The sequence below is a fragment of the Biomphalaria glabrata genome, chromosome 9 (assembly GCF_947242115.1).
Source record: "Biomphalaria glabrata chromosome 9, xgBioGlab47.1, whole genome shotgun sequence".
NCBI classification, from domain to species: domain Eukaryota; kingdom Metazoa; phylum Mollusca; class Gastropoda; family Planorbidae; genus Biomphalaria; species Biomphalaria glabrata.
This window is the reverse complement of record NC_074719.1, coordinates 38,162,012-38,174,281: the sequence shown is the minus strand read 5'-3', so window position 1 is coordinate 38,174,281 and position 12,270 is coordinate 38,162,012. Positions and strand designations below refer to the sequence as shown.

At 35.4% G+C, this 12,270-nt stretch overlaps 1 protein-coding gene across 3 annotated transcripts in view; it reads left to right on the top strand.

The window, feature by feature from the left end:
• Positions 1–1,349: 1,349 nt before the first annotated feature.
• LOC106061051 (uncharacterized) overlaps positions 1,350–12,270 on the top strand; it is a 16,774-nt gene continuing 5,853 nt past the window's right edge. The window contains exons 1-6 of one of the 3 annotated variants that reach the window (XM_056042834.1): positions 1,350–1,521; positions 5,655–5,737; positions 6,927–6,980; positions 7,805–7,900; positions 9,342–9,422; positions 10,430–10,522. In XM_056042834.1, the coding sequence (XP_055898809.1) occupies positions 5,669–5,737; positions 6,927–6,980; positions 7,805–7,900; positions 9,342–9,422; positions 10,430–10,522 (393 nt within the window). In that variant the 5' untranslated portion in view covers positions 1,350–1,521; positions 5,655–5,668. Of the gene's footprint in view, positions 1,522–5,650; positions 5,738–6,926; positions 6,981–7,804; positions 7,901–9,341; positions 9,423–10,429; positions 10,523–12,270 lie in introns of all 3 variants that reach the window. The other 2 variants (XM_056042833.1, XM_056042835.1) reach the window with 2 other exon arrangements.

The window sequence follows — 12,270 nt, the reverse complement described above, 5'->3', positions numbered from 1 at the left end:
TTCTTTGTTGAAGACAATACATGAATCAATAAAAAAAAAGATTTAACAATTAATTAACTACTTAGTGGTAATTCACGAATTTCGTTCTTTATAGTGTTGCAAATGATCTAATGCTGTATGGCGTATTGTGTCCTAAAATAGGAGAACTACTTTATATTGGTAAAGTGAATACAACCAATCGGTTGTGGGGAATTGAATTACAGTAGTAACTCTACGATGTCACATATAACAGCTTGGTTCCGATAAAAGTCAATCATTGCATGGTTAATTTATGTATTTTAATTTTAGTGTTGAATGTCCATCTAGAACTGTTTAAATTTCATGATCCAGTTATAGAAATGTAGGTCGTTACCGACAGGAGCTAATACATCAACTACTATTACTCAATTTTTTCGAGTTAGCTTCTCCAGTAGTTAATGTAACAACCCAGTCAGGCCTTGCTAAACACTTTGATGAATCAAAGTTTGTTAAACATAATTTACTTCAAGACTAGATTAAAGACTAAATTGAAAACTAAATTTAATACTAGATTCATTATCATCATCACTCCTTTGAGTTCGTCATGGAACATAGGGCCTCGACAAAAACACGCCACTCTCCACGGTCTCTTGCTAGTTTTTTGATGGTTTCCCAGTTCTTCCCGGTCTTCTCTGCTTCTTCAAGTACACTGCGTCGCCATGTTCTTTTTGGTCTTCCTCTGCGTCTTGTTCCCTGGGGGTTCCACTCTTAGGCCTGCCTAGCTCTGTTGCTGATATCTTTTCTAAGGGTGTGACCAATCCATCTCCACTTCCTCTCTAAGATTTGCACTTCTATATTTTTCTGTCCACTCATCTCCCACAGTTTGGTGTTTTCTACTTTGTCATACCAGTGTATTTTTAGGATATTTCTCAGGGATCTGTTGATGAAGGTCTGTACTTTTTTTGTTGTGGCTTCAGTTGTTCTCCATGAATACTAGATTAGAGAATAAATTTTAGACTAGATTAAAGACAAATTTGAAGACTAGATTCAAGACTAGATTCCAGAATAGATTCAAGACTAGATTGAAAAATGTTTAGCTGAAAGTCAAGATATAACTTAGTCTACAATCAAAACTATGACAAGCTTTATTTTAAGGTCTACCCCGGTGGACAACGGCTTTGTCTGCAGTGGATATGTCAAAATATCGCAATTATGTTTGCTTAATCTCGTAACACACTGCCCACGTTCATCGTCGAAATTAAAAATATCGCTTTCATTATGATTTCAAAGTCTCGCTACGCACTCTATACACATTTTAAAGTTTTATTTCAGAAAGTTCCGATATGTGAACCATTTAGTATCCATCTCTGCAATCTCTAAATCAATAGATTACACTTTGTTTCCAGGTGAAGTATGCCGCTTCATCTATTTAGTCTATACAATTTCTAGTCGGAGCTCAAAATTTGCCGAAATCGTTTACGACAAAAACATTATTGGACTGCAGGCGTCAACATTGCAAAGTTACGATTCGGAACCAATCTCTGATCATCTAAATTTCACGAGGTGCATATATCTCCTACATTTTCCTATTCCTAGATCTAAAATTCTAGATTATTTGAACCGAGTTATAAATCTATAGCTAGATTTAAATAAAACCCACCAAGTCCTACTAAGTAGAATCAATAAAGCTAAAAGTAGATAGATCGAAATTATAAATCTTAGACTAGATCTTGACCGTGATCTGCACATAAAGGATCAAACGTAGGCCAAAGAAACAGATGACCTTAACATCATCTGCCCTATAGATCGTAAGGTCTGTAATGAGAACTTTTTACTTTATTACAACTAGATCTAAATAAAAATAAGAAAAACAAGCATGGAGTGTTTGACTGGAACTACGAACCACAATATTCTTGGGTTTAAGCACACTGAATTTTTTAAACCTATATTATTATTATTATAATTATTATTATTCTAGTCAGCTTTTTGCTGCTGAGCTTTCAGCTCTTTTGCAGACTGTGCCAAGGAAAAATAATGTGCTGTTCTCTTCAGTTGTTCAGCACTGCCGTACAGGGTGTTGGTTATGTTTTAAACCTAGATCTAGCTCAGTCGCGTAGCTAGGGTTGAGTTGTTTTTTTTACAATAAAAATTAAATATTACTCAAAATTCAGAGCCCCACAAAGAGGTCAAGCCTCACCCCGGGCCCCCAAACTTTGAAAGATACTTAGCTAAGCACATGATCTAGCTCTATGATTTAATTTCAAAGAAATCAACACGCAGTAATGGTAGGGTCGCATGCATAAAGCATTTGTCTTATCTTATCTTATATTATACAGACGTTACTTCAAAAAAGAAGATGATTACGTCCTACGCGTCATGCATTTAGTCATGCATATTAACCAATGACTTAAATTCTGCCAAGTCACTGGTTTTCCTGGCTAGCTCAGGCAACCCATTCCATGCTCTAATAGCACTAGGGAAGAAGGAGTATTTGTACAAATTTGTCCTAGCATATGGGACGAGGAATGTGCCTTTATCTTTGTGTCTTTCAGAGTATTTTATTAAATTTTGTTTTTGTATTTGAAGATTATGGTTCAGTGTTTTATGTATGATTGCTACTTTACTTTTGAGTCTTCTGTCCTGAAGGCTTTCTAAATTTAGTGATTTTACTAAAGGTGTTACTCTAGTCAAATGTGAATATTCGTTTGTTATGAATCTCACTGCTCTATTTTGTGTCTGTTCCAGTTTCTTAATGTTTTCTTGAGTTGAGGGGTCCCAAACGGAGGATGCATATTCTATTATTGGCCTAACCAAGGTTAAATAACATTTTAGTTTTATGTTCTTATTTGATTTATAGAAATTTCTTTTAATAGATCCTAATGCTTTGTTTGATTTTTTTTTGTAGTTTCATCAATATGTGGATTCCATGATAGTTTTTCATTTATTATAACACCTAGATATTTTGCGTTTTTAGTCTGTGTTACTGGTTTGCCATGAATAAGATAAGTGGAATTAATTTGTTTTAGTTTTTTTGTTACTCTTAACAACTGACATTTTTCTGGGTGGAAAGACATGCTCCAATTTGATTCCCATTTCTGTAATTCATCTAATTCTCTTTGTAAAATATCTGTGTCTTGTGTTGTTTTATTGTTCTATATATTATGCAATCGTCTGCAAATAATCTGACTTTTGTTCCTGAACTAATGCAATTTGGTAAATCATTTATGTAAATTAAAAATAGTAGTGGACCCAAGACTGTTCCTTGAGGTACACCTGAGTTTACTGTTATCGGTGTTGATTTAGAGCCATTTATTATTACAGTTTGTTCTCTCCCTATCAGAAAATCTTTAATCTACTGATGCAGTGGACCATTAATGCCGAAATATTTTAATTTTTTAAGCAAACTATGGTGGTGAACTTTGTCAAAAGCCTTAGAAAAATCTAGTAAGATAGCATCTATTTGTTCACTATTATCTAAACCTTTTGAAAAATCATCAATTAGTCCTATTAGTTGTGTATCACATGATCCTAAAGCCATGTTGGTATGGTGTGAGGACATTATGTTTGTCTAAGTGGTTTATGATGTTGCTACATATTATGTGTTCTAGGATTTTACATGTGATGCTGGTAAGTGATACTGGTCTGTAGTTTCCTGAGTCAGATTTTTCTCCTTTTTTAAATAGGGGGGTGACATTAGCTTCTTTCCAGTCCTTTGGTACTCTGCCCTGGTTAAGTGAAGCCTGAAAGAGTATTTTGAACACTGGAGCTAGCTCATTGCTTAGTTCTTTGAGTAATCTAGCTGGAATACCATCAGGTCCAGAAGCTTTATTTGGTTTGGTGTTGGCTAATAGTTTTTGAATTCCATTTTCTTGTACTACTATATCTTCTATGTTGTTGACTTGGTTCAAATTCAGTAATATGTCTTTGTCTCCTGGGGCTGAGAATGCTGATGCAAAGTATTTGTTTAGGATGTTTGCTTTAGTTTCATTATCATTATGTATTATGTTATGTTCATCTTTTAATGGCGCTATGCCTGTTGTTTCCATTTTCTTAGACTTAATGTATGACCATAGGTTTTTGTTGTTATCTTTAGATATTACATTGTTTATGTATTCACTCTGCAGCTGTCTGCTTACTTTTTGGGTTAAGTGTTTAATTTTTATATACTTTTTGTAAACTCTTTCTGCATTAGTTTCTTTAAATTTTTTATATAGGTTTACCTTCTGTTTACAAAGCTTCTTTAGTCTATTATTAAACCAGCATTTATTTATTTTGTTTGATGTGTATTTAGTTGGTATATGATTTTCTATAATGCTTTTAAGATGGTTTTAATGAAATTCCAGAGGTCATCGACTGGTTGGTTAATGTCTTTTTCTAATAAGAATGTTTGTTGAAAGTTTAGTGCAGCTTGGTGTAGTTGTGTCAGGTTACATTTATTCCAGAGTAAGATTTTTCTTTTGGGTTTTGTATTGGCTACTGCTTTTATCTGACTGTGTATTTTTATGATCTCATGGTCTGATAGACCAGGGATAATTTCATAATCAACTACTAATCCAGGTCTGTTGGTTAAGAAGAGATCTAATGTGTTGTTTAATCTAGTTGGCTTTTTAATGATTTGATCTAAACTTAGGTTGTGTAAAGTGTCTATGAAAAGCTCATTTATGTCCTTAAGGTTTTGGTGTTTATCTATGGTTGTCTATTTAAAAAGAAAAGTTTAAGAAAAATAATAGATTGAGCGATTTCTTGTAAAAATTAAACTGCAGCCACCACAGCCTAATAAAATACTCAGACAAAAAGACAAAGGCAATTACTTATAAATCAATTCACATAACTGCTCTTACTTCCCTAGTGCCACCCGAGCATGGAATGTGTTGCCTGTATCAGCCAGGACCAATGACTTAGAAGAGTTTAAGTCTCTGAATAACATTCATGAATAGATTGACACATAGTAAGGAGTAGTTCCCCTTTCAGATCTTGTTGTCTATAGGGCAGATGCTGTAAAACAGTAAAGGTAATCAGTTTCTGTGGCCTACGGTAAACGAGGGTGTCATGTGGCCAGCACAAAGACCAACCGCCTTTACCTGTCCCCAACTAGTGTCAGATGGGTGGACTCAGAGTTGCCAAAATATCCTGAAATAAAAAATCCCAGTCTTCACCAGGATTCGAACCAAGGACGCCCTGTTCAGAAGCTAAGCGCTATACCGTCCAGCCACCGCGCCTCCATAGATAGGAGTAGGTCGTAATTATTTCTCTTTTAAAAAAAAAGAGTATCTAAGGGAAAGAATTTCACATTTACTCACATAAATGACATTACTTTTGTATTTATACCCATTTTTGATATAGAACAAATTATTTCACAAACCACTAATTATTACAGTAATTAGTTATTTTTTTATTTATGTTTTGTTTGGTAAAATAAAAATCGTGTTTAGTTTCAACTGGAACGGAGAATGTGGCACAAACAGCATGTTCAAAATTTGTACCAGAAAGAGAGTTGATATAAAATGTAAGAAAAACAAAACCTGTATTTGAGCAATATATTATGAGGCTGACTTCTAGATTATGCACAGTATACATACATACATTTCTACTACCAGATTTAGTCCAAATATTTTGTTTTTAATTTCCTTGTTGATTTCACAAACATATCAGACATGCGAGTGTATTAATATATATTTTTGTATTTTCAAAGCAAGGCTAAGTCTTCGAGATGAATAATTTTTTTATTGGAACAACCAAAAGAAGAAAGCGCTCCCACAGTTTTGGCTGGGATGACACAGTAAGTAGAAAGTTACACACAGTGTAGGAATGTACTGGTCAATAGTTGTCCAGTTACTGTCAGTAGTACGTAAGGCAAGACTGAATACATTGTTGCCTTCTCATGTTATAGATAAGATAAGATAATTTTATTGGCCCAATCAAATGGGAATTCAGTTTGACTACAATTGACAACCTCAGTTTATGTCTCCCTGTTTATATATTTCTAAAGTATGAATGTGAACAGTGCGTACGTAAAGGGAAATATTTTGTTTGAGTTCGTCGTATGACTAGAGGTTTTTGTGGATGGCTTGAGTTGAAGGACTAGTGTCACCGGGTTGCTGTTTCTATATATTTCACTAGCAATGAAAACTAAGGCTTTTATTAAGTTCGTCTTCTTGTGGAAACGGTTTCAGTCACGTAGTCTTAAACAAATACAATCTGTGGCGCCTAAAAGCAGACATTTTGTCTTGCGTCTTGCAATAGTTATTCAGAAATTAGTTTTTTTTCGGAGTGACGGAGAGGGAGACAGAAAGAGAGACAGAAAGAGAGGCGGAGTAAGAGAGACAGAGTCATATAGAGAGAAACAAGGAAACGAGACAAAGAGAAACAGAAAGACAGAGAACAAGATATATACAGAAAGAGAGAGAGTCAGAGAGAGACAAAGAGAAACAGAAAGACAGAGAACAAGATATATACAGAAAGAGAGAGAGAGAGTCAGAGAGAGACAAAGAGAAATAGAAAGACAGAGAACAAGATATATACAGAAAGAGAGAGAGTCAAAGAGAAACAGAAAGGCAGAGAACAAGATATATACAGAAAGAGAGAGAGTCAGAGAGAGACAAAGAGAAACAGAAAGACAGAGAACAAGATATATACAGAAAGAGAGAGAGTCAAAGAGAGACAAAGAGAAACAGAAAGACAGAGAACAAGATATATACAGAAAAAGAGAGAGTCAGAGAGAGACAAAGAGAAACAGAAAGACAGAGAACAAGATATATACAGAAAGAGAGAGAGTCAGAGAGGACAAAGAGAAACAGAAAGACAAACAGAGAGAGACAGAGACATATATATATAGAGAGAGAGACAGAGAGACAAGATACATTGAGAGAGTGACAGAGAGAGAGAGAGAGACAGAGAGATAGAGAGAGAGATGTACATACTTATTATAATTTATTTACAATGTATAGTTTTTTTATGTCATTATACAGGAAAATGGCAATTTAAAAATCAGTGGTAATGATAATCACTTTAATTATGGACCAGTAAGTAAATATGATTAATATTTATTTATTTATTTATTTGTAGCTAGAAATTTTATGCTGATTAAAATCTAAATATATTGATATTTGCCTCAAAGGACTTGTAGATCAATTTTAATTGGAGAGTTGACACAAACTTTTAGATGATTTTCGCGTAATCTACAAATAATAAACAGATTACTTTTTGATTGTATACTGATTATATGCAAATTTTATAGGATTATATGGTGATTAACCGTCATTCTACATTCCTCTTTGTCTTTTGGAATGGAGAATGAAGTCAATAAAAATTGCATGGTGCCAAAACTGTCCAAATAACTAATGGATAGATAAATGTAAAAGGTAAAATTGTGATTAAATACTGATTATATAATGAATGAATACTAATTATATACGGATTAAACATATATTCTTCTTAGTGCTATTAGAGAATGGATTGCTGCTTCAAATACAACTGAGCGGTTATTTAATAAAGTTTTTACGAACTACATTAAACTTCCTTCCAATTCGCCTTTCTCTTAATCTGTTAAACCGTTGGGGCACCACACATGTTGTCGATCATCTTTCTCCATTCCACTCTGTCCTTTGCCATGAATAAAAATCTCTTTTAATGATAGGCCCCGTCTGCTCTATGAGGCTGCCTACCAATGGCTTTCTCTGTCTGCCTCTTCTTCTTTTGCCTGGCACTGTTCCTTTCTTTGTGATCTATAGTGCCTTGTGCTAGGGCCATACAGTTTTAGTTTGCGTTTTGTTTCCAACAGTACCACGTAATACATTACACGCTCTATAATAAAATCTATTCTTCTAAATCGTTTCTCTGTCTTTAGAACGGTTTGGAACTTAACGGCATCTTAAGGGTCTCGGGCAATGACAATCACGTGACAGGTGTAAATGTGCGCCCCAGGCCAGATGTTTTTGACAAGGTGAGTGAAAGGAACATATTTATTTAGTAAAGAAAAAAGGAAAGTTCCCCTTTCAGACCTAGTGATCTATAGGGCAGATGATGTAAAGGTCATCAATATTTCAATGGTCAATTCAATTGTTAACGAGGGTGTCATGTGGCCAGCACAACGACCAACCGCATTGATTTTTCCCCAAACTAATGTAAGGTACCCTCTAGAGCTGGGTTGACTCAGAGGTGCCAAAACATCCCGAAATTAAAAATGCTAGTCTTCACAATGATTCGAACACGGGACCCTCTGTTTTGAAGCCAAGCGCCTTACCGCTCAGCCACCGCGCCTCCATTTTAGAAGCCCCCGAAAGAGAAAAAGACACTATTAGTTTTGTATAGGCTGTCTGTCCATCCGTCTGTTCGTCCCGTTTAGATCTCGTAAACTAGAAAACATAGTGAAAATCGGACATCATAATATTTTGGACCATTCAAAGTTCTGATGCAAAGACTAATTTTTCTTTTCTGAAAGCGAAAAATCTAATTTTTTAAACCACTTAAGCAAGCAGTTGTTTTTTTTAAATACACCACTTTTACAACTATTCACTAATAATAGTAACAAACACGGGAGGTTAATATAGTAGGGGAGCAATATATATACTATATTTTAAATACATTTATGCAAACGTTTTTTTTTAACAATTGTATTGCTAAGTGAAGTAAGTTCTGTTGTACTGGAGAACTACTACATTTACACACAAAAATGTTTACTTTTTTTTTAATATGCATATAAGTTGGACATAATTTAAAACAACAATTAGTAAGTAGTTTTTCATATTTTCTCGTGAACTGTACGGTACCATACGGTACATACACATCAAACTAAAGGAAATGAATTTTTTTCTTTGAGGAATAAGAGATTAACCCTTTACAAAACAATGAGATCAATTAGATATTCATTATAAGACATCAGGTAGGCCAGGTTCACATCTAACTTGACATTCACTTTCACCTATCCTTTGGTCTGCTGGACTGCTGGGGCAACATACAAGATATGTCAACCTTCTTTCTCCATTATTCTCTGTCATTTGTCTTTGATAGAATTTCATTCTGATGTTCTTTCTGAAAATATTGACATCTGCCTTTTTACCTGCCTTGGTGGACCACTTCGGGGGCCGATTTTTAGTTTGTGTTTCCACACAAACTGTCTTTGTAACCTTGTTATTTAGTGCTACCGATATTTGACATTTTTAAAAGTATATTGGTTACATAATCAGAAGAATAGTCCGAACTGAAGAGTGCTTCAATTAACACACTGAGACTGACCCCTTAGACTTTGATCCTCCGCTATTCAACTCTGCCACAATATAATTACCACTGCATAAATTATTTTTTAAAATTATTTGCTAATTTAAAGTTGTTGTTTTTTTCTAATGAATTATCTAGATTTTATGTGTTTTATTTTTTATTTGTAGAACAAAATGGACCTAGATTATATTGTCAAAGTCAGTGGCAACGATAATCATGTCAAGGATATTAATGTGTACGCATGTCAGGTACGAGATATTCACTTCTGTTTGAATTTTTAAGTAGCTTCAAATTTTGAGCACATAATTCTTTTACTGTTTTTTTATCCCAAGAGTAAGGTACGTAATGTCAACGTTTCTTTACATACGTCACGATCTATGGGGTTAGAGAATGTAATGCCCATTTGAATCCATGGCGTTCTGTTAATGATTGTGTCATATGGATATAGAGGCACTGTGTCTTTGCGGAAAAGCGCTTGACTTACGAACCAGGTTTCGGGGGTTCGGATCCTTGTGAAGACTGGGATTATTAATTTCCGAATCTTTGGGCACCTCTTAGTCCAGCCAGCTGAAATTAGTTGGGGAACAATCGGTTCATCGCTCTGCTGGCCACATGACACCCTCGTCCACCATAGGCCACAGAAACAGATGACATTTACATCATCTGCTCGACTTAAATATAACTTGTTATAAAACCACCAAAACGTCTTTGAGACAAGAGAAACAGAATGATAGAGGGGAGGGGGAGATAGAGAGAAGCAGAGAGAAAAAGGAATGAGAAAATAAGAGAGAGAGAGAGAGTCAGAGTGAGGAGAGAGGAGGGAGGACAGAGTTAAAGAGGGAGAGAGAAAAAAAAGAGTCGGGGTACAGAGATGTACAGAGTGGTATTCAGAAGAGGGGGAGAATGGGCGAGAGGATGGTAAGGAGAGGGATAAGGTAAGTGGTAATAAAGAGTACGAGCAGAGAAAGGGATTAGAATTCTTTGATGCAATGCAAGAGTGAAGCAGACTGCCAGGAAGATAGAGTACGTCCAACTTAGCAGACGTCTTTCAGCTAGATTAGAGATGTATGGAAACATGCCTCTGAGGATGTTTTATACCACATTGCTTTGCGATTTAACTCTGTCGTGAATGTTACTCTGCTGCTATTGGCACATTTTGGCTATTTTGTCAGCGCTTTTTTGTTGACGCTTTTTGTTAGTTAAAAAAAGGTCAACATTGGTGTGAATAAGTTTGTATGTTGTTCTGTTTTGTTAGCCAATGTTGGCATGTTACACTATACTCAGTGTGGCGGACAATGACAACCACGTGAAGAATCTTCACATTTTCAACATTGATGCCTCACGCCTGGTAAATGTGATAGATTAGATTAGATTATATAGATAGATAGATAGATAGATAGATAGATAGATAGATAGATAGATAGATAGATAGATAGATAGATGGATGGATGGATGGATGGATGGATGGATGGATGGATGGATAGATAGATAGATAGATAGATAGATAGATAGATAGATAGATAGATAGATAGATTGATAGCAAGATAGAGAGAGAGAGAGGTAGATGAATAGATACAGACAGACAGACAGACAGACTGACTGACTGACTAATAATTATTTTCTTAGAATATCTTACTAGAAGATAGGAAGAGAGCTTCTTAAACTAAGGAGCGACGAGCCAGCCAGTGGACACGAAGGCGTTGTAGGTTTATTTATTCTAGGAGACAAAAAAAAATCATGTTTATAAATCCACATAGACTACCAAAGACCCAATTATTAAATTTTAGACCTTTTAGTGTATTAACCGCTTTCGTGTCTGAAACAAAATCGATAATTTAAAAAAAAAATTATTTTAAACATCAATAAGATTAATATATTAATACTAATACCTCTCCACTAACGTGATTCTTTTACACTTTTCATGTCGGAACGGTTAAAATGAAATTTTCTTGATTGTCGTGCATCTTTCTTAAATAACTTAAACTAATACAAGAGAACAATATTTAGTGCACAAATAAAGTCAACATTTGTTTCCAAACAGTTTGTAAATATAAACCAAGTTAGAACAGTAAATCATTTTACTTAGATGATTTTGATCGCGGCATTCAAGTCAGGCTGATGGATTCTTTGGTCTCGGCGACCTCCTTGTATGCTGACAGTGGAATTAGTGAGTAGGATCCTAGCCATGGAATCGAGATGCTACAAAAAGATCTTAGGTATAACATGCAATGACCACATTACAAATGAGGAAATTTGAATCAGGATCGCAGTGGCGATTGTGCTCTACAAAGACCTGCCTCCACACCCATATATATTTATATAGGTCTGTGCAATGACCATGTCACGATGTCCTAAGGGTTTGCGAAAATCTTCCAGCAGTACCAGGGAAAAGAAACTGAAAGAGAAAGCGATGTGAAGACAACTTCAAAGTACGGACGGGCCTGTTATTGAAAGTCATCCTAATACATGTTAAAGACAAAGAGGAACGGGAGGAAGCGGTCAACAGATCATGTGTGGCTCCCCAATGATTCAAAAGACTAACGTATAAATGATGTTGATCTATTTAATTTTTACCCCAACACCACGATGAGAGGAGCTAACAAATCTCCAATAGATCTCCCCCGCTGTCTAAAGTGGATGGGCAGGGAGGAGGACACCTCGAAGGAGTTTTTTTTTGGCCAGGTGGGTCGTCGCAAATAAAAGGTTGAGAAACACTGGCTTATACAAATCGTCGCTAAGTGTTATGTTAGATAATCCATGCCTATCTAATTGATGGCAAGGAACTTTAAAAGTAAATGCTTGTATTAAATCAAGTTTACTCCTTGTTATAATACTGTTTACGTCATACATTTAAGTTTGGCAGTTGTTTCAACAATACATCACTGTACATCCAGCTTCTACGTACATTGCTATTTACATTTTACGTAAGACCAAAAGTAGGTTTCAAAAATTGTTTTTATTGTGTGAAGAGGTGTTAATGACATATGGTCAGTGTTATCGTTTGACTTTGGACTCCTCAACTCTCTCCGTCTGTCTTCGGACAGAAATGGAAAAGTGGTTTGAGTGTTGGGACAAGTCCCAAAATGCCCATGGAGT